At 37.3% G+C, this 22168-nt stretch overlaps 1 protein-coding gene across 1 annotated transcript in view; it reads right to left on the bottom strand.

The window, feature by feature from the left end:
• LOC150075267 (uncharacterized) overlaps window positions 1–22168 on the bottom strand; it is a 155452-nt gene that overhangs the window by 15966 nt on the left and 117318 nt on the right. The window contains exons 7-10 of the mRNA XM_090389295.1: window positions 17153–17293; window positions 9948–10236; window positions 4308–4409; window positions 2918–3079 (exon numbers count right to left, since the gene is read on the bottom strand). Coding sequence (XP_090245421.1) covers window positions 2918–3079; window positions 4308–4409; window positions 9948–10236; window positions 17153–17293 — 694 coding nt within the window. The remainder of the gene's footprint in view (window positions 1–2917; window positions 3080–4307; window positions 4410–9947; window positions 10237–17152; window positions 17294–22168) is intronic.

The following is a 22168-nucleotide window of genomic DNA, read 5'->3' as shown; positions in this document are numbered from 1 at the left end:
CTATCGAGGCAGTGTTAGGTGGGTCGGAAAACTGCTAGCTTGGGGATACAAGGACTAATAGATTAATAGTAGCCACTGGCAGAGGTGAAAGTGATTCTTGCACTGCTTCTATTGGAATGAGCAGCAGCCTAGAAAACAAGATGTAGGGTATTTCAGAGACTGCTGGGAATCATTGCGGTACAAGTAAACACATGGGTTAGTATTAGTATTAGTATTAGTAACGGGGCCGCATGGTGCAAAAAAGCCTATGGCTTATGCTGCACCAGCAAAAAAAAAAAAAAAAAAGATAAAAAAAATAATAATAAATAAAAAAAATAATAATAATAAATAAATAAAAAATAAATAAATAAAAAAAATAAAAAATAAATAACTAAATAATAATAATTAATAAAAAAAAAGGAAATTAAACCTATCATCCTATGCGCTTCCCTTACCCGAAAGTACTATTCAGATGACCTTTGAATTTCCCCAAACTGTCGGCCTCTACCACCCATGAAGGCAACTTAATTCCAGTAATTTATAACTCTCTGGCTAAAATAAAACTTCCTGCAGTCCAATCTAAACCTTTCCCCCCGTAACTTGAATTTATGTCCCCTAGTTCTAGCATCATTTATAATCTTGAAAATTTCGTCCCCATTCATTTTACTGATGCCTTTCAGAGCCTTAAACACCTCAATCAAATCTCCTCTAAGGTGTCTAGGTTTCTCAAGGGAAAGTCTGGTCTGACTAATTTGATTGGATACTATGGTGTGTGTGTGTGTGGCACCTCCGTAGCCAGGTGGGAAGGAGCAGCAGTGCGTAGCACACGCTTCTTGATTAGACCGGGGTTCGAGCCCCTCACCACCAAATACTAAGGATGCGGAAAGGTCAGGGAATGACCACCGAATATCCCTGACAATATGGCCTTAGTTGCTAATGCTCCTAAAAACCAAATAACAACATACTATGATGTGGTCACAAAGGAACTGGATGCAAAAAATAATTTTGATATCAGATACTTGGATTTTAGGAAAGCTTTTCATACTGTGGCACATGGAAGACTACTGTACAAATTAGAGCAGTATGGCATTAAGGGCAAGTTGCTACAATGGATAAAAGGATGGTTGAGTGGGAGAAGACAGAGAGTGGTTATCAATGGACACTGCTCTTAGTGGACTAATGTTATTAATGCAGTCCCCCAGGGCTCGGTGTTGGGCCCATTGTTATTTTCGGTATTTATCAATGATATTGATGAAAGTATATCAGGGTTAATGTCTAAGTTTGCAGACGATATGTAGGTTGGCAGGGTTGTTGATGACAGTAATGATAGTATGCTACTGCAAGAGGATGTGGAAAAGTTGAGCAGATGGGCTGAGAGATGGCAACCGAAGTTTAACATTGACAAATGTAAAGTACTGCATATGAGTATCAGTAACCCCAGAGTAATGTATCAACTGGGTGGTTCTACGTAGACTCAGGGTAGTGGAGAACGAAAACGACCTGGAGGTAATTGTGCAGTCAGATATGAAGTTTTCTGAGCGGTGCAGACAGATTGCAAGAGTAAGCACATGGTTTCTTGTCAATGATATACAGAATTTTTTCTAGCAGGGATAAGGCAATGGTCAGGCCACACCTTGAGTACTGTATGCAGGTCTGGAGGCCTCATTTTAGGAAAGATGTAGAGCTTCTGGAACGAGTACAGAGAAAGGCAACGAGATTGGTGATGGAACAAAGTTTTGGTGTTACCAAAAAAGGCTTAAGTTCTGCAAATTGCAGCTTCTGGAGACTAGGCACCTGCGAGGTGATCTAATTGAGGTGTATAAGGCATTGAATGGTTAGAGCAAGCTCAATGCTAATGGGATTCTTCCTCTTGCTCAGATTACTCACCTGAGGGGAAATAAATTGAAATTGAGGATAGAATAGATGTGCGGAAATTCGCCTTTTTGCTAGCGGGTGGTTGATAGTTGGAACAAACTTCATCTGTAGTAGTGGAGGTCAACAACTTAAATGAGTTCAAGGCAGAAGTAGAGAAACATTTGGAATGAATTGATGGGTGAAATGGGAAAGTTTTTTATTTTTTTTTATTTTGGCTGTTGAGACTATATAAGCTTGCTTTTTTGTATCATATGCCTCTGCTAATGCTAATGCTAACATCGGAGAAAGGGATACTTATGGTTGGAGGCGGTATTCTCATGTGTTCTCAATACAAGATCATTTGATATATGATCTTGTATCGACTTCTGTAATGTGACGTTTTTGGTAATTCTTATATAACCCCTATAAATGTTCCTTCTACCTGTCCGAAGTTTCTCGCTTCTTATTTCATCGTTATTCTATGGTACACCATCATACCAAATTTTGTCTCGCTTCATTGCAAGCTGCACGAGTTACTCCACGTTTTCTGCTAATTTTGTCGAGTTGTGAAACTTACATATATTTTGCACTTTGTAAGCGAGGTTTATTTTAACCACTTAAGTGTACAAAGTAATAAATAATAATATAATCATTTATATTATTCCTAAATGATTGTTATAAAATATAACAACCATTTTAAGTCCATTGCAATACAATTTAAGTTAAGCTGGAATAATATTCAATCAAAGTAGTATGAGCTGTGACTAAACAGAACTGAAGATCAAACTTGATAAAAAAAAAAAATTTCTTTAACACAGCTTGTTTGCCTCCACCAAATGGAAAAGTAAAAATATTGAATGCGCTTACTTGAAAAACCTGACATACGTCAAATTCGCGTGAAGAAAAATTTGTTCTTTTAATTTCGATACCTGAAATTTTATGACACTTTCTTTATTATTAGACTCCTAAGAGCACTTATTAGTCGAATCGTATTAATCTTTATTCTGTGACATAAACTAATCGAAAAAAAAAAATTGTATTCCGCACTTCTAAAATAAACTGTTCTTAGCCTATTAATTCTCACCTTCATTGATTTTCATGTTCGGTTCCCTCTTGCTGATATTTGTCGCACCTTTTGGAAGTAAGCGTGGATATACTTCACTTTCTGGAGATGAACCTCTTGGCTCACTTGGAAAGAGAGTTGGATACTCGCGCAAACTTTCAACCAGAGCCGTTGATATGATTTCTGTAACGGTTAGAAGGGATTTTATTATTGTATGGTAAATTTAAATATCATAATCATAATCTATTAAAATTATATATAATTAATTAAAAATAGTAATAATAATAATTGCTGTAGGGTGGGCCAAAAGTCACAAAACAGTTTAATTTTAGTATGACAGAAATTTTTTTATTATACGTTATCAAAACTATTCTTGAATATATACTTGCTCACAGTATTGGCCTCGAATTTCGCATCTACAAAGGTAAATCATAAGATTTATCTTTGTAGATGCAAAAAGTCATTTGAAACGTCTCATTCAGAAATCTATTTTATTATATTTACCAGATCTTAATGAGTTAATTTTTTTAAATGAGAAATTAAGTAATTGATGCGTTTCTAGAAATGATTTACTAACATTATAAATCAGAATATTTTAAGAACAATTATTAACAGTTGAATCAGTAGGGTAATTGTTAAAAGAGTTTCATATCTGTTTTTATTACTTTAACACTCTCTGCCTCATAGACGTTCTGTTTCTGCTTCATGCTTTTTTCAGTGGGCACTCTTCTTTTGAATTGGCTTCTGTAATTCCCCCTCTTTCTCTTCCCAATCCGTCCGAACATGTGCCGCAACCAGTCAACATCCATTTATAGTTCACTTTTAACTTAGAGAACCAACTTTTCTTTATTTTTCGTTTATCCCCTCAACTTCCGTTTTCTAGAGCAACCTCCCTACATACGTATTTTCTGAAAATTACGATTTACAGATATTCACGTCTATTTTGAGCAAATATCTTCTTTCATATTTCCAATGTTCAATCCACGCACGGTACTAATTAATACTATAGGATATAATGCCTTTCGTGTTTGTGGGTTTCATAAAACTAAAAATAATAAATTATATCTGAGATGAGACTTCGGATGTCTAATATATTTGGACATTTTTAGCTGCCCTGTAGATATGTAGATTTAATTTTGTTTTCAATTTAAATATGAGAATTTTCAGCTATTCAATACACGCGGACATGTAAATCACCATTGGGGTGATTTGTCAATAATTTGGTTTGGGAAATTGCTGTCTTCACTCATTTCAGGAAACTTCTTCAAGTTCCATATGCCTCAAGGTCACCTCCGTTAAAAGTGGTCTTCACCGTACAATTGAGACATCTGTTAGAATATATTAATTTTATTTCAATAAAACCACACAATTTTTAATGGCGAAGAATTAAAAGAAGTTAAGCAATTATTACCTAGAACTTTCTCTCTCATTTCCATGGATATTCTCTTTTTGTCTACTTCAGTCTCTAGGAATGTCACCAGTCTTGTGAGTGTTTCTTCCGCTGTTCTGTCACCTATAAATAAAGACGGGAGTGTTCATAAGAATTGTAATTGCCTTAAAGGTATGCTATTTTATATTCACAATTAAAACTGGAGCATTGCTGATGGGAGTATTAATTCATTTTATAATGTCACCACGTACTCAAATATATCAAAAATCCAAGGAATATTCCCTGCTTAATTTAACAAGAGAATTACCTAGATAATAAGCGTGAAGAGGCAGAGTAAGTAAGACAATAAGCGTGAAACTTATTAAAAGAGTTTATCTACAAGTTAATCAGAAATTAGTAAATTTGCCAAAAAGAATATAAATTGAACAAATTCCATAAAATTCGCATCACAAATTAAATCAAACATTAAGTCAAATTATATATAATAAATAACTACCAGAAAATGTGAATTTGCAGTTAAGGTCAGTAATTGTGGTTCTAATGGACATTTTCCACTCGCCCATCTAATAACGTATCTATCGATATCACAAGTTTCTGAGGTACACCCCACTGGTGGCAAAACAACACAATAACCACCAGTGGGTTCATATATGCCAAAGGCCTGTTTGACAGTATTTATTTCTACCACTGTTGCGGGAAATTTATTCTAATGGTCTGCAATACACTGCCTGAAAAAAAATTCGCGAGTTCGTGCCTTCTACTCTACCCAGAATTTTACATTTGCAACCTTCCTCGCTGGTTCTTGTTTTTCTTTTCAGTGGAGAAATACCTCCGTCGTTCATTTTACTGATTCCCTTTAGGGCTTTATATATCTCAGTCAGGTTTCCCCCCTCCCAATAATTGTCTAGTTACCAAGTTTTGCAGTCCTCACCTTCTAAGCCGTTCTTCATATGGCTATCGATCTGCACTCCTCTCTTCATTGAACCTTTTCTAGAAGCTCTGTCTTTCGTGAAGTGTAACCTTCAGACCTGGACACAGTATTCTAAATGCGATATCACTATCGTCTTACGTATATAAATGAACATTGATCCTTTTCCCTACTTGCAAAGGTCATATATATCATAGGCAAGCCACCATGTGCCTTCGTAGCCGTCTGTTCAAGCTGCATGGAAAATTTCATGTTTGACTGAATCGTAATAACTAGGTCTTTTTTCCTGAATTGTTTTTAACTCATCTGCCCCTAGCTTGTAATTTCTGGACTGACATTTAAAGCATTAAAGATTGCTTGCCATTTTTTAGACCGTTTCTGCAACCGATTTTCCATTTTTAAGCAAAATAGCCTGGTTCCGGTAGTTAACCATCCTTTCTACCATGAAATCATCAGCAAACTGTGAGAACTTCCCCTGTACTCCCTCATCAATGTTCTTAAGGAAGATAAGAAACAGAAATGGCCCTAATACTTATCCCCGAGGGATTCTACCTGCTACACTGGTCCACCCTGAGGTATGTTAATTGATGAGTACTCTCTGTCCCCCATTCGTTTTAGCGAGCCCTTGATCCAACGAAGGATCTTGCCATTAATCCCACTTCGATTCAGCTTTTTCAATAATAGCTTTTCGTAGCGAACCGTAACAAAAGGTCATATATATCATAGGCAAGCCACCATGTGCCTTCGTAGCCGTCTGTTCAAGCTGCATGGAAAATTTCATGTTTGACTGAATCGTAATAACTAGGTCTTTTACTGGAATCAAGGTAAAAAATGTCGAAGCTGATTCATGCATCAAACTTTTATGACGTCGTCATAATAATTAACTAGATTGGCTAGGCAAAACTTTCTCCTCTCAAACCGGTGCCGTGTTCTATTCAAGATACCATTAGTATCCAGATAGTCCTGTACTATATATTCTTCACCACAGACTCCACGCTATTTCCCACCACTCAAGTCAAGCTCATGCTCTGTAGTTAGTTTCCCATCACATCTTTCGCATCTCTTTTGTGGAATGGAAAGACGTTAGCGCTTCTCCAGAAGCAGAGGGATCATCCTGGAGTCTAATAATGATCTCATTAACATCCCCAAGGCTGACTCCATGCAAGTGATTTTTTATGGTGGTTCAGATGATCTTTAAACATAAAGATCATTGTAAAGCTCATATGCAACTCGTCTGCCCCTTCTCCTGGGCTTGTTATGATTTTCCAGTTCGGTCAAGTAAGGGGCTTATCAGGTTCACTCTCTTCTTTTTTTGTGTGTGTTCACGTTTGAAAAGAACTATATGTTTCCATTTTTGCCCTCGTGGGTAGCACAGTATAATCACCGTCCTCCCGACACCGGATGGGAAAGACCTGAGTTCGAATCCCGTCAGTGACGCAAGGAATTTTTATAGGCCTTTTTCACAATGTGGATGAGTTACTCGGTCTCAAAGGTAGGACATGGTTTTTCCTCCCGGAAACTCGGGTTTTTCTTCCAGCAAACAGAAAATCGACCACAGAACGCTCACAATTTAGACAGTATACACGGAGCAATATGGCCTTAGTCGCTGATGCTCTTAAAACCGTACTACTACTATTGATTACTCGGTGTCAGGCGACGACCAAACTGCGTGAAGCCTCGAACTAGAATGGCGATCACATCAGCATCTGTGTTGCCAACTTTAGTCAGTCGAAAATAACTGAGGCACAATGCAAAAATATATAAAATCCTATATTAACAATGAAAAAAAAAAATATTTTTTTTTGTAGCTGAAGGGAATTTAAACGATTGGTGTATATTCTCCGAAAAACGACAGGGGGAAGCACGTGCCCCGGTGCCCCTACCCTGAATCCGCCACTGACCTTGACTATATAGTGCTCCAAGAACAATCACCCGTTCATTTCATGTTTATTTCTAGACTAGTAGATGGCAGCAGCAATGGTCTCATAATATCAGTCTCGTTTTCCAATTGCCACACTGTACAGTATATGTATATATATTTTTTTTTTTTTTTTTTTTTTTTTTGATTGATTTAACAATATGTTTGTTCCTGCGGTAAATTATTCCCATCTTAGAATTAAAGGTTTATCAACAAAAGCAATGTTATTGTATGATAATGCATCTTGAATCTTATGACGGAAATCCAACCAGTAGATCGAAGGATGATAGAAAGCCTAAAAGGTCCTTACAGACTTTATTCAGAATCTTATTTGTGCAAGTGATGCTGATGTTCAAGCTTTTTGGAAAATATATACAATAAAGGATGCGATATATAGAACATTGAAGATGCTTGGAAAAATTCTTCTGCTGTCCAAACTCTTCCACAGCGCTAGAATAAGTTTTCGCTAAATGAGAAGTTATTCATCGAAAACAATTTTTTTTTTCTCGCATATGTCCTGTTTTTGAAGGAATCTAAGAAAGTAATGTGAATTAATACATAGTAATGATTGATATTGAATATGGGTGATAAACAAATGAAAAGATGAAATAAATGACTGATGAACTTTCTAACTCATCTTTCATCTTCTGTTGAATAAAGCTGAAACAAACTTACTGGATGGCTCAAAGCCAGGAAGGAGCAGAATTAACCAAAATTTAAAGCGATAAAAAGTGCGAGATAGATTGAAAACAAAAATTCAATTAACAAGCTTTTATAAAAAAAATAAATCGCGTAATTTGTCTTATTATGCTTTTGCAAATATATGTGTATATTAGGTTTAGTATATATGTGCATTATAACCTAATATCTACTTTGAACTGTAAAACGTTTGAACTTTTTACAGTAAAATGGAGGTTCTGCTGTATTTCGTTCGCTGCATAACTGGCGCCATCTGTCCCTAAGATGTTCATTATTTATTTATCACCGAAAAAATAATAATAAAGTAAATTTTACTTTATTATTATTATTATTATTTTGATAAATAAATTGTATTGTATTGTATTATTATTATTATTAATAATAGATTTGGAGATGGCTTGGGATTTCACTTGAAGTATTTTTTGTGGGGAATGGGGACTAAAAGCATCTTCGGTGTGGTTTTTTAGTTGTTTTTTTTAATAGCTCAAAAATAAGGTAAACAAAGTACAGCTCTAATGATGTCTTTGTGTATGTAAACAAGAAACATCATATTACAAACCCCTTACCGGGTTTATAACATGATGTATATTTATTAAAATATTTATCGTGTTGTTTAAAGTTCAAATACTTTATCTCTCGAAAAACGCAGCTCATAATTAAAGTTTCAGAATAGAAAGATAGATTTTTGCAACTAATGTTATAGGAAATATGTTTCCTATCGTTTTATTGACAAATGTAGGAATGTAGTCAGCTATATGTGGGTTGCGTTCCTACGAAATAACCTTTTCGAATTAATATTTCGTCTGATGTATGGCATGACCATGTGATTATCCCATTATATTCTGCGTTCAAACCCACAAAATAAATAATATAAAATAAAAAGAAGTCCAGGTGTTCGGAAATTTCCACACATGAGTTCTTTGCTTAATAATGATACGGGAAAATTTTGGTAAAAATAAATTTCCTATTGAGACATCAACGTACATCATCAATAACCAACACAATACCCAAAGGTCTATTCAGGCCTATTTCGCTTTGTCGTTCCACGACTGACGCTCGGCAGGTATCAGAATGACCACTGAAGCCTTTCTTGCGCTGCAGAATCGATCTTAATAAAGAAAGCTTTGCCATGACCAACGTAGAAGAAAAACATGCCATTTCCAGAGATAACTGATCCTGCAAAAAAAAAAAAAAAAACTCGCATTGCATGAGAATTTCGAAATCCATTGGGATTTGCGCAGCTTACGTCAATCACTAAAACCACTTCGAATGATATTTATTTTTATTATCTTTTCATTTTTTTTTATATTAAACTCTGCTATATTTGTCTCCATTTTGATCTGATATAAAATACACATCCAAATAAAACAACATCTGCTCTTTTTAAGAAATATATCTGGTTTTCAAACCAACAGTTGCCTTAGCAATAATGCGTTGTTAAAGGCTGTGCAATTTTTGTTCGAAGTAGCTGACAGCGTTTCCAACAGTCTATCGAAAATCTGTAATGACCGACTGACTTTACCGCGCTGAGATCACAACAGCAAACCTAACGAGTTTTCTCTGTTAGTGCGCACAGAATTGATTTCATTTATGGACCACAAATGCCATATTACTAGCCTGGAATCTCGATCATTAGTGAGGATTTTAACGATGTCCTCTCTTTCTTTCTCTCTGTCTCCTTCTCAGCTATCCACAGAGTAACAACGAACAGAATCTAATCCCACTTCCTCGGACTCTTATTTTAACAGCTAACAAAATTTTTGATGTTGGTATTTGGATTATCGATTTTAAGCCGACTACGAGTATGATGTGGACAGAAAAATAACAGGGAAAGGAGACACTATCGGAGCATTTGGAAAACGGGTGACATGAGAGAGAGAGAGAGAGAGAGAGAGAGAGAGAGAGAGAGAGAGAGAGAGAGAGAGAGAGAGAGAGAATGTATGTATACTGTTCCTAGTACAGTACGTATACTGTTTCTATGGATACTGACAAAATATAAACAAACCTTTTTTGTTTAAGGGCTAGACGTGATATTTCACTTAGAACGTTGGACGTGTCGTGACTTAAATAATAAAATTTACCATTTATAGTACATGCAAATAATTTCGATTCTTACCTCGAACCATACTTTGTGTGAACATGTCTTTAGCCAGCTGATAGATCACTTCCTCTAGCGTATACTGATCGTAAAAGTTATTGGCTTCCTTTAACTTTTCCAGCATTGCAATTTCCTTTCGTTGCTCTTCCAGATCATCATTCTTGGAATCTTTGACTGGTGCAGTTGTTAAATCGACCTGTTTACCTTGCGGTGTGGCGATTGGAGATGGTAGTTTGGACCCCATAAGAGCCGATGTGCGTTTCTGACTTTCAGGAAGGGATAAACTTTGAGTGGCAATCGATGGCCTCTAGAAATACAATAAAGAGATATGTGGAACTCTATGTATTTGGAGATGAGTTCTCTTTAGTTTATCCTTGAAAATTATCTATGGCAGTAAATTTGTTTCACAGAATTTAACATATTCTCAATGTTTCTAATTTCTACGGATACTAAATAGTGTAAAAAAATGTACATAAATCCTGGAACGTTGTGTATGGTGGGATTTTGCTACTAATGTGATATTTCTTTACCAATCCATTCCTCTTGATCATCCACACTCCATTAAATTGTCTCATATTATCCTGAACAATGTTTCCAGCGATGAGTCCAACCAATTCGCATTATCGAGAAGTTAAAATTTGAAAGTTTTAGAATTCGTTGTTAAAAACAATGAGACAAACTAGCAGTGTAATGTTATTTACACTGATCTATTCAGAGCATACATTGTCCCTCACGAATCGTTTTTAGACTCGCCTCTTATTTCATCTCTACACGACTGAATCATATCTAACGTGGATAATTCCATGCGGTGGCCCTTAAAAGGTATGTACACTGGTGTCTAAAAGTTAAATTACTTTCCAGTTCTCACTTCTTGTTTTACGCCGACAAAGCCTTATTCAGACATGGGCAGATTGGATGGTTCTCTATGGTTCAGATAGAACAGGATCCTGAAAACGAGAGTGAGGAAATAAGTTTAGAAAATATATAACTATTGCGAAAATTAGTGAGTCAGTATTACTATTATCTTTGGCCATGATACCCAATAATAAAATTCCTTTCGAGATTGCTGTAACTGTAGATATGCTGCTGTATTGAAAGTTATGCAGGCAGACCACATTAAAAATTCTCTTCGATTACTTCCTACACTAGTTAGTTACAGCTTCGACACTCTTTTTGTCGATTGGTCGGAGTTCGTTGAGTGGTCTAAAATTTTCAGCCTCATTGGCTGGAGAGCTAGGCCAATTAAACCTAAATATCCAGTTATTAGGGGAATCAGTTATTAGGAGGCTTAGAGGAGAACAGGTATCCTGTGTATTATCAGACACTCAGCCTAAAACACTGATGGATCCAATATCTCTCTATTACAGAAGATTTAGGAGAAGTCCGGTTGGCCTGCCTCCCTAAAATCCACTCATGCACACCTTCTCGATGGTAAGCCCTGTTACGTCACTTAGGTGGCAACGAACGTGTAGAGTGGTTCTCTTCAAGACGCCTGGTCAGCGTGAAGAGGAAAAGACCAAGCCCTCCAGCATATGACAGCACAACAATACAAATGGCCCTCAGTCCCCAGCAGCTTTCACTCTCCCTCTTACGGCAGCGAGAGGATCAGAGTGGAAGCAGAGGGTGCTAAGAATCTCTCGGTACGACCAGGCTGCCATGCACGGAAACTGAACTTGGCCTGTTATAACGTACGATCACTCATCGGTGAAGACAAGATATTACAGCTGGAAAAGGAATTATAAAATGTGAATTGGAATATCATCGGGTTGGCTGAAACAAGAAGAAGAAATGAATCACTTATAAGTTTATCAAGTGGAAATCTTCTGTACACCAATGGAAACAGTGAAAGGAGTGAAGGTGGAGTTGGGTTTCTGGTCCATAAAGATTTTAAAAACAACATTTTGAAATTCAAAAGTACATCACCAAGGGTGTCAAGACTAATACTCAAGATATCTAAGAGGTACAAGCTAAAGATTATAATGATTTATGCACCAACACCGAGCCATGATGATGAAGAGGTTGAAGAAATGTACACCGAAATTGAGAGTCTTCTAGATGAGCAGAAATCCCACTACACTGTTATTATGGGGGACTTCAATGCTAAGGTTGGAAAAAGGCAAAACAGCGCAGAAAGAGGAACTATAGGAAATTTTGGAATTGGTGAAAGAAATAAAAGAGGTGAAAGACTTGTGGAATTTGCAGAATCTCAAGGACTGTCAGTAATGAACACTTTTTTCAAGAAAAGGGTGAACGGAAAGTGGACATGGAAGAGTTGAAATGTATTAACAACTAATGAAATCGACTTCATCCTCACTAACAGAAGATATATTGTGAATGATGTTACCGTCCTGAATAAGGTAAATGTTGGAAGTGATCACAGAATGGTAAGATGTACACTTGATATAGATGTAGGAAAGGAAAGGAAAAAACTGACTCGAGTAAATAATACAAAGGTCTTTGAGATAACAGAGGAGGAGAAAAGCAGTATGTACTGGAACTCAAGAACAAGTTTGAGCTTCTACAGACTGATCAGGACCAAGATATCGACGAGGAATATTACAACTTTCTGAAAGTGATAAAGCCCAAGAAACCTATAGGGAAACAGAAATCCAAAGAAGAAAAAATTAGTCAAGAAACGCTTGTCATGATGAACCGAAGACGACAAATGAAGAGCAAGAAAAACACTGACAGGGAGAAAATTGAGTATACTGAGTTATGCAAAGCCATTAGAAAGAGACTCAGAGAGGACATAAGAAGATTTAACACAAGAAAAGTAGAACAAGCATTAAGGCAAAGCAAAGTATTTAAATCAGCAGCCATGAGCAGTAATACAGAAAGACAAATGATACTGAAACTGAAGAATAGCGATGGTGTACTTATAAACAGCAGAGAAGGCATAATTCAAATAGCAGAAGACTACTATAGAGAATTATACAAGGAGCGAGGGAATGATACCAGCAGTGGGGAAGATGGATTGCAAAGTAGCAACACATACGACATACCCGATATTCTTCCTGATGAGGTAGAACATGCATTGAAGAAAATGAAGACTCGGAAAGCCCCGGGGGAAGATGAAGTTACTGTAGAGTTGTTAAAATTGGGAGGAAGAGACATAACACAAAAACTGGCAAGGCTCTTCACAAAGTGCATTAGAAAAGGTGTGATGCCTAAGCAGTGGAATAATGCAATCATAGTTTTGCTGCATAAGAAAGGAGATAAAACAGAAATTGGAAATTATAGACCAATTAGCTTGTCATCCCACATCTACAAGTTGTTCACAAGGGGCATTACTAACAGATTAGAAAGAATACTTGATGAGAATCAACCGAAAGAGCAAGCTGGCTTTAGGACAGGATTCTCAACTATGGATCACCTTCACGTAATATCACAGCTAATGGAGAAAGCAAATGAATATAAAACACCATTATGCCTGGCATTTGTGGATTATTAAAAGGCATTTGACTCCATACAAGGCAATGTTTCGGGCATTGGAAAGACAAGCCATAGATACCCCACATATTATGATTTTGAAGAAAATATATGAGAATGCTACCTCCTTTATTAGACTAGACAAAGACAGTAGGAAATTTAAAATCGAGTAAGGAGTTCGACAAGGAGACACAATATCTCCGAAGCTGTTTACTGCTGCTCTTGAGGAAGCTTTCAGAAGATTAGACTGGTCGCAGAAAGGATTCAATGTGAACGGAGAGTACCTAAACCATTTACGATTTGCAGTTGACATTGTGATCATAAGCCACGATCCCAAAGAATTAGAGGAAAATCTTAATCAGTTATGCACAGTTAGTAAGGATTTTGGACTAAAGATGAATATGGCTAAAACAAAAGTAATGATGAACAAGTATGCCACGGAAAGGGAAATAATGATTGGAGGAGCAGTAATTGAAAAGGTGGAGTCATATACTTATCTGGGACAAGTTATTAGCTGTAATAATGATAAATGGCTGGAAGTCAAGAGAAGAATAAATTTTGGATGGATAGCATTCAGGAAATATAGTCACATACTGAAGAGCAATATCCCAGTTTGTCTGAAACGTAAAATAATGAATCAGTGTATACTTCCCACCATGACTTATGGAAGTGAAACTTGGGCACTCACCAAAAGAATGGAAGAGAAGCTGAGAACTACACAGCGAAGAATGAAACGAATTATATTGGGAATCAGACTGTTAGATAAGAAGAGAAACACATGGATTAGGCAGCAAACGCAAGTAAAGGACATTCTTATCAAAACTAAAGAACTAAAATGGTCTTGGGCAGGACACATAGCTCGAAGACATGATGACAGATGGACTAAGAAAATAACAGAATGGTACCCAAGAGGAGCTAGAAGAAAACCTGGACATTCTTATCAAAACTAAAGAACTAAAATGGTCTTGGGCAGGACACATAGCTCGGAGACATGATGACAGATGGACTAAGAAAATAATAGAATGGTACCCAAGAGGAGCTAGAAGAAAACCTGGAAGACAAAGGCGGAGATGGATAGATGAAATTCATGAGTCTTTGGGTAGTAAATGGATGGTCACTGCTCAAAACAGAAGGAACTGGAAAGTTGCTGGAGAGGCCTTCATCCTGCAGTGAATTGAAAATGGCTGATGATGATGATCCAGTTATTAGTGTTGTCATCCTGGAAAGTTGATTGTTAACTACTCTGACCTCTCATTCAATTAAGACGATCTCCAAAGTAAATGATCTTGCCATTTCATTTGCTTCAAATGTTCTTTTCAATGCAAACAGAGTAATCAGAAGAGTTTCTAAACAGTTTGGTTTTATTCTTCGTGTTAGTTATTCTTTTCGAGATCAACTTTTTTGTTTAATTTTTAAGCCACAGTCTTTCTCATTTTAAAATTTTGATGTACCCGAGTGGTATTGGAAAACAGATAATAATTTTAATATATTGGAGTAATTTTAAAAAAAAGAAATAAAATTCACGACGTTTGATCAGAAATCTCGGTGCGTGTTGCAAAAAATCAATTTAAAATGATAAATACTTTGCTAATATTCTTCAGTATAACCTCCTGCAATCAAGCACCTGTTCCATCGTAAATGCTTTTTTAACGGTCTGTCGTGTTTGATTGGATTTCTTGAATCGATTGAAATCGTTTTCCTTTCATGTTCTGTTTTAAATTTGGAAATAGCAGAAGCTTTATGGTGCCAAATCAGAGAATAAGATGGGTGCAGCACCACGGGAATGTTTTTGTTGATCACAAATTTCCTGGCAGCTCTTTCACCACAGCAGGGCGCATTGTCGTGACAAGGGTCTAACCATTTCGCCATTTTTCGGGATTTATGGCACGTTGTCGTGCGAAGAAGCTAACCATTTCACCATTTTTCGGATAGTTTTCGGCCCACTGAGTATCTCAAATGCTTTAAAGGTACTTTGCTCGGGAGCGTCATTAAAAACAAGGGAGTGAAAATGTAGGATTTAAAAATAATATAATGTACAGGTGGTGGACGAAATAATGGAAACACCTATGATAAAATTTACAGGTATGCACTAATAAGGTGTTGGGCCACCCTTTGCTTTTGAAACAGCTTGTATTCTACGTGGAATAGATTCAAATAAATCTTGAACTGTCTTAAGAGGATTATTGAACCATTCTTCTTGGAGAAACGTTTCAAGCGACTTGAGTGAAGAAGGTGGAGGAAACCTGCTTCTCACATTTCGCTCCGCATAGGTCCACTGTGACTCAATTACTTTAAATATGGTGATTGCCATGGGTAATTAGCCTCAGTTTCGTACTCCTCAAACCAAGGATTCCATATTTCTCATCGTCTTGAAACATGGCCTCGACTGTGGGAAACAATCGAGGTCATGGAATGAATCTAACCACTCAGAATATCAAGGAAATCAGTGGCAGTAATTCGCCCGTTCAAGATGATGATGGGACCTAAAGAATACCAAGATATTGCTGCCCAAACCAATGTCGATTCTCCATGTTTGACGGATGGCACAATACAGTCAGGATGATGCATTTCATTTGACATAAACGCTCCCTGATGTTGAAAAAAATGTGAATAATGATTCGTCTGAAAATATGGCATATTGACAATTATCAAGTGTCCAGTTTTTGTGCTCCTTACACCATTGCATCCTCTTTCTAGTACTACCATCAGTAACGGGCGGCTTGGTAATAGTGGCTCTGCTATAAATTTTCGCTTTATGAATTTCTCGCCGAACTGCTTTGCTAGAAACTGGATTGCTGAGACACACACATAAGTTTTGCATTTATTTTTGAGGGTGTAGTTTTGTTTTCCGGCTACAATCCTTTTCGGTGTTTTTTCCTGCGGTCTCTTTCAGTCATCTTCGATTTTCTGGCACAATTCGTCCTGTCAAATTTTGTTTTTCCATAATTGGCAAATGCAGACATCACCTTCGATACACTTGCTCTGGATACCTTAAACAAATCAGCAGTTTTAGTTACCGATGCCCCCGCTAAACGTGCACCAACATTTTACCTCTTTGGAATTCAGACAGGTCGATAATTTTCTTCATGTATCTTTTTACATCACCTCTAAATAAACATCAGCTTTTATTGTCTTTCCTTCACAGTATTACCTGCAAGAAACAAAAAATATCATCACTGCATATTCATCAATACATCATACAGCCATTACAAAAACTATTTTCATATTAGATGTTTCCATTATTTCGTCTATCCCCTGTATTTATGATTGGCCTCTTAACTAATTTCACCGATGTTTTATCATTAAGCTTGCTGTATGTTTAATTAGCATATATTTTATTATTTTTAATTTTTCTCTATCTTTATACAAATATAAATTATTTTTAATTTTTCTCTATCTTTATACAAATATAAATTATTTTTAATGTTTCTCCATACATTTTGGATTAACCGTGCTTGTTTCATTTAAGGTTAAAAATATCGCAACTATTCAATGTATTAACTAATAATTGGCGGAGTATTTAGTGTGGTTTGGCACAGTAAATACTCTACCTTTTCCACTTAATAAATTGAATGAGAAAGTCGAAGTATTTTGCGATCCATTACTTTATTTCTCTGTTAAGAGAAATAAAGTAATGGATTGCAAAATACTTCAATCATCGAATTACGTTAAAAACATGTCTGTTGGAAACAAATCAATTCGTTAGTAGTTTTACATATTGAATAATTAAGCGCTAGCTACGAATACAAATACAAGACATTTCCTAATGTTGAACAATCTTTTTTACGACTTACCTCGCTTGGAAGACTCTGTGGCCTGCTGAGTGATTGCTTCTGCATTTCAGACAACCGTCTCTCTTGCTCGTATTGCTCTTTAAGATACATTAAAGTTTCTTTTACATCTTGCAAGTAGTTAATAGCATCCGTCCTTCCCATCTGCGAAGTTCAGGGAATAGTATTTAAAATTTCATTAGTAGAGATGCAGTTACATAATTAGAGCAAAATATTAATAGAATATGGGGGTCGTGACTTTTGTGTGGTCATTAAAAGACACGAATTCATCCACAGCAAGGCGGGGTGGATGGCTTCTGGAAGCTTCGTGGCCAACGCAATTATTATTATTCCACGGGCTCCTGCAACCTTATTATTATTAGGGCTTGTAGAAATATGTGTACCAGGACCCCATACTACCTAAATTCGGCGGTGTTTATCCACTGTATTCACTTCCCCATCAATATGCATATAATTCAAATTTTATTACTTATGCCGACGACCTGAAATTCTGCTTGAGTACATATAATCCTCATCAGAACCATGATATAAGCCTTCATGCTTCTAGAAAAATACCTTGAAACAATTCGGCTGCATTTGAACCCTTATAAATCAGCTCAAATACCGCTTATCCACCGCCAAAAGAGTTAAAAACGTATCCAAATCTTTGTAGGCGATGAACGGGTGCAAAGGGTGACGTCTCACAGAGACCTTGGCCTCACCTGGAATGAAGGGCTCCCTTTCCAACCTCACTTTGAGAGGATAGGATAGATAACCTACGCCGCACTATGGGCCTTACGACAGGAGCTCATGGTGTGCATAATCCAGCGCTGCTTTATCAATACATCCTGAAGTGTATTACACCTATACCGCTCTATCCTTCTGAAATTTGGTCCTCTGCTCCTACCCCCTACCTAAACATGTACCTCGGATGGGAATATTGGTTTGCTAAGATGGGTGAACATGGTGGTGGGCAGCCCTCTTACTGTTTCAGATCCATCCTTCAAGCAAATCTGGGCACCACTTCCTGGAGACATCTGATGACTGCAATAAATCTTCTCACGTTAGCACGGCATTTAACGGGACGAATAGATGCCCCAACTGTATCATCATTAATCTCCGGACCAAAGAAGGCGAGAAGAGATCACCCTGACTCTTGCCTCCCTCTATGGCTAAAGCTGATATATCTTAATTTGTCAGAGGGACATGTTTCCTGCCCATAGCTTTGAGATCTTCAACAAATTAGGCATCCATCCAGATAACTTTTGCGAAGATAAGTTCTAAAGAAAGAAAACCCTAGAGAACTGTTATTAGCTGATGAATCTGTGATGGACACTTGCACCCGATCAGTAATGTCCTACAACAAATCATTTTGTTTAACTTCATCCATCAACGCTTCTCCGTTGTCATAAATGTAGATTTGGTCGAATTGTGGAACGTCTCTAACGGATCTTAAACTCGTCGTTCGTTCCTTTCACCATGGAACCTCCTTCGTATTCGCACCGTGTAAGGGCCGGTGCCACCACCTTGAAAGTCCGTGTTTTCGGCATTAAAAGATGCGAAGGCGTAAAGATTGTTGTAGACTCGAACGTTTCCTCGGAAGTGTCTCCCTTTTTCCGTGTTGTCAAACAACAAAGTCTTTAAAGCGTCTGGATTAAAAAAAAAAAAAAAAAACGAATTATGATATTAGGATCACCTGTAAATGATTACATCTACCCATATATTTATTTTCTCTGTAAATTGCGTGTGTTCTCTGGTGGAGTTGTCTATTTTTCTGGAAGAAAAATCCCCAGTTTCTGGGGGAAAAAACCTTGCTATCCACGCCTGAGACTAAAAACGCATCTGGATAGGTATCCCATCGGCAAACATACCTTCTCTCCGTGACAACACGAATGCGCGGCTTTTCCGAGTTCGCCGTGAAAAGATAATCCGCCGCAATGTTGACATTCATCTACCATATCACCTAAATCGCAATATGATGCTTTAGTGGTTTCTTCGTTATCATGATCTTCTGAAAATCTTACTTTACGTCTGAGCCGTTTAACGGTTTGCTGAGTCTCAGCCTGTTTTTTCGTCCATATTAGCTACCCACTTCCTGTCGCGTTGATTTTCCACTTGCTCCGTAGTCATTGAACTAATTCTATGATTAGTTCGTAACCTTTTGGCATGATTCTCTCTATATTTCCGCGAAGACTCATGACGGCGTCATGTTTTCTCTTGGAATCGGTGATTGCCAATCTAGGTCGCGGCATTGTGTTAATTACTACGTTAGTACGTATAATTAGCAAATCAAACGTCACGGATTCCAGACATACCTGTCGAAACGCGCTGATCGATATCTAATCAGGAAATGACCTATGTAATGCATGAGCAATATTGTTGCATCCGAAAGAGCAAGAATAAAATATATACAAACTATACAAATATTTAAAATATTTACAAAATACTAAACTATTTATAAATATACAAACTATATCAGGTCCCTTCATCAGCTAACATTGCAATGGAACATCAAATGATGCAGGCGTGGTCATATATTAGACAGTGAACCACGTGCACGAGGTTGGTGAACGTTATGGAGGCAGTTATGGCTCGAATAGATTACGTAATTTCCCTGCCCTCTTCTCCCATTGGCTCGAATAAATATCACTAGGAGGAAAACTTTATTTATTGTATAGAGATATAATAATAATAATAATAATAACTAAGCACCTGCAAGGTGATCTGATTGAGGCATAGGGTATAAGGCCTTGAATGGGTTGAGCATGCTGACTTCTGATGGGATTCTTCCCCTTGCTCAGATTACGAACCTAAGGGGGCATAAATTCAAATTGAGGAAAGACAGTTGTGGAATAGATGTGCGGAAATTTGCCTTTAGCCAGCGGGTGGTTAATTTCGGTACAAACTTCCATCTGTTGTTGTGGAAGTTGATAACTTAAATAAATTCAAGGAGGAACTGGACAAACTTTTAGAGGGAATAGATGTATGAAATTGTCTTTTTTTGCCGGGGGGGGGGGGTGATGCTACATTGCTTTCTTGCATCACATGCCTCCATTACTATCACTACGTGCACGAGATTATTGAACGTTATGGAGGCAGTCGTCAATAATTAATTACATTTGTAGTGACATAATTGCCTCGCTCTCTTCTCCCATTGGCTCGAATAAATATCACTAGGAGGAAAACCTTTTTAATGTATAGAGATATAATAATAATACCAGTTGATCAAAGAAAGTGTACCATATTACAAGTACGAACCCCAGGCCGTACTAGATACCCCAACCCATAAGTTGAACTGGGACCGCGCCATAATAACGGACAAGACAATCCTGCACAACAGACCGGACATAATCCTTGTAGACAAGAAGAAAAAGGCTACCCATCTGATTGACATAGTGGTGTCCAACACTGGCAATCTCCATAAACCCCATGAGGAAAAAATCAGGAAGTACACGAACCTAAGATACAGGAGATCAAAGAGATACGGCATATTAAACGAGTAACGACCATCTGGATCATCGTGTCGACCACCGATATGGTGCCAAAGACCCTACATAACAGTCTAGCAGCAATAGGTCTCCCAGAGAACACCTACAAGGAACTTCAGAAAGTCGCAATCCTGAACACCTGTAGGATAGTCACAGAATTCCTCGACCAACAGTAACACTAGACATAACAACCACCCTGTGCACTTGGTACTAGTAACCATCACGGGTTGGAACCCCACGTCAGGAAGAAATGATATATAACAACAACAATAATAATAATAAAATAATAGTAATGTTCGTATTCTTATTTTACATCAAAATTTTAAAATTAACTTTTGTTAAACTTTTCCAGGGACTTTTTATTTATTTTTTTTTTTAAGGCATCTACTCCCTGATTATCTCTTGAAAACTTGGCACTACCTCCTTGTGGCGGTTAAATTCTCATTAATTTTTAATTACTTTTTGTGCTCTTTTAAACATGCACGATATCCATGAAACGAAGTATTTTTGTTGCTGCTAGAGAAATTTTTATAAATAATGACGATCTTCCATTTTTCTAGGTACGGCCATGTAACGTGGCTTTTCTTTTTTTTTTTATGTAAACCCCAAACACGAGAGGTATTAGAACCTATAGTACTTGGTACCGTGCTTGGGTTGGAGGTGGAGAAGACGAAAGAAGATATTTGTTGACATTGGGGAGTCATCTGCTTAAAGGCGGATTCCAGCAATATACAATTTAAAAAATCTTATAGATCCCGTTTAAAATTTTTGAAATTGTAGTTGTGCATCTTTCCTGTGATGTTTTTTTTTTCTTATTCAGTCTTAAAATCACAATTTATATTTTACGAATATTATAATCTCAGATGACATTTTCATTTTACGCACTTTTGTTTCTAAACTACATATACACCTTATTGCCAAAATTATCTAGTTATCCCTTGGGATTTGGGAAAAATGAACGATTTCCAACATCCACGTATCAAGAATAGGTATAAGCCCTTGAGGGCTTCCAACGGTGACACAATAGGATGCCCGTAATCATCAAATGGAAACGCCATGGTGCTGGTACAGGTAGACGGCAGGAATTGATGGAAAGAGGCGAGGAAGCTCAGAAGATTGGTACATAGGTTTGGTTAGCCAGCCCTCATGGAACCTGTCAAGCAGGAGCTCAGCGACGCCAGAAGAACTGATATCAATACAAGGACAATATCTATGAAGCTGCATGACATCGGATTTTATGGAACAGCCGTAGTATTCAAACCAAACATCACAGCACGCAATGCACAGCCTTGACTTGTTTGCTTAACAACCCATTGTACTTGGTTCCTTAAATTTGGGAAGCTCTATTATGGAGTGAAGAATCATGGTACATGGTTTTTCGATTTCATGGCTATGTTTAGATCTAGCCGGATGCCTGGAGAACGTTGTTGACTGAAGTGTCCTCCAAAGTGTGAAGTTTGACAGAGGTGCTGTTACCATATGGAATTACTTCTCGTGTTTTCGGTTTGGGACATTGGCTGTCGTTCCTGAAACAATGAATGTCAAGCGACGT

The sequence above is a fragment of the Mastigoproctus giganteus genome, chromosome 14 (genome assembly GCF_048544385.1).
Source record: "Mastigoproctus giganteus isolate SK-2022 chromosome 14, ASM4854438v1, whole genome shotgun sequence".
Lineage (NCBI taxonomy): Eukaryota > Metazoa > Arthropoda > Arachnida > Uropygi > Thelyphonidae > Mastigoproctus > Mastigoproctus giganteus.
Note: the sequence above shows the minus strand (reverse complement) of the source record. Positions and strands in the feature narration are given on the sequence as shown.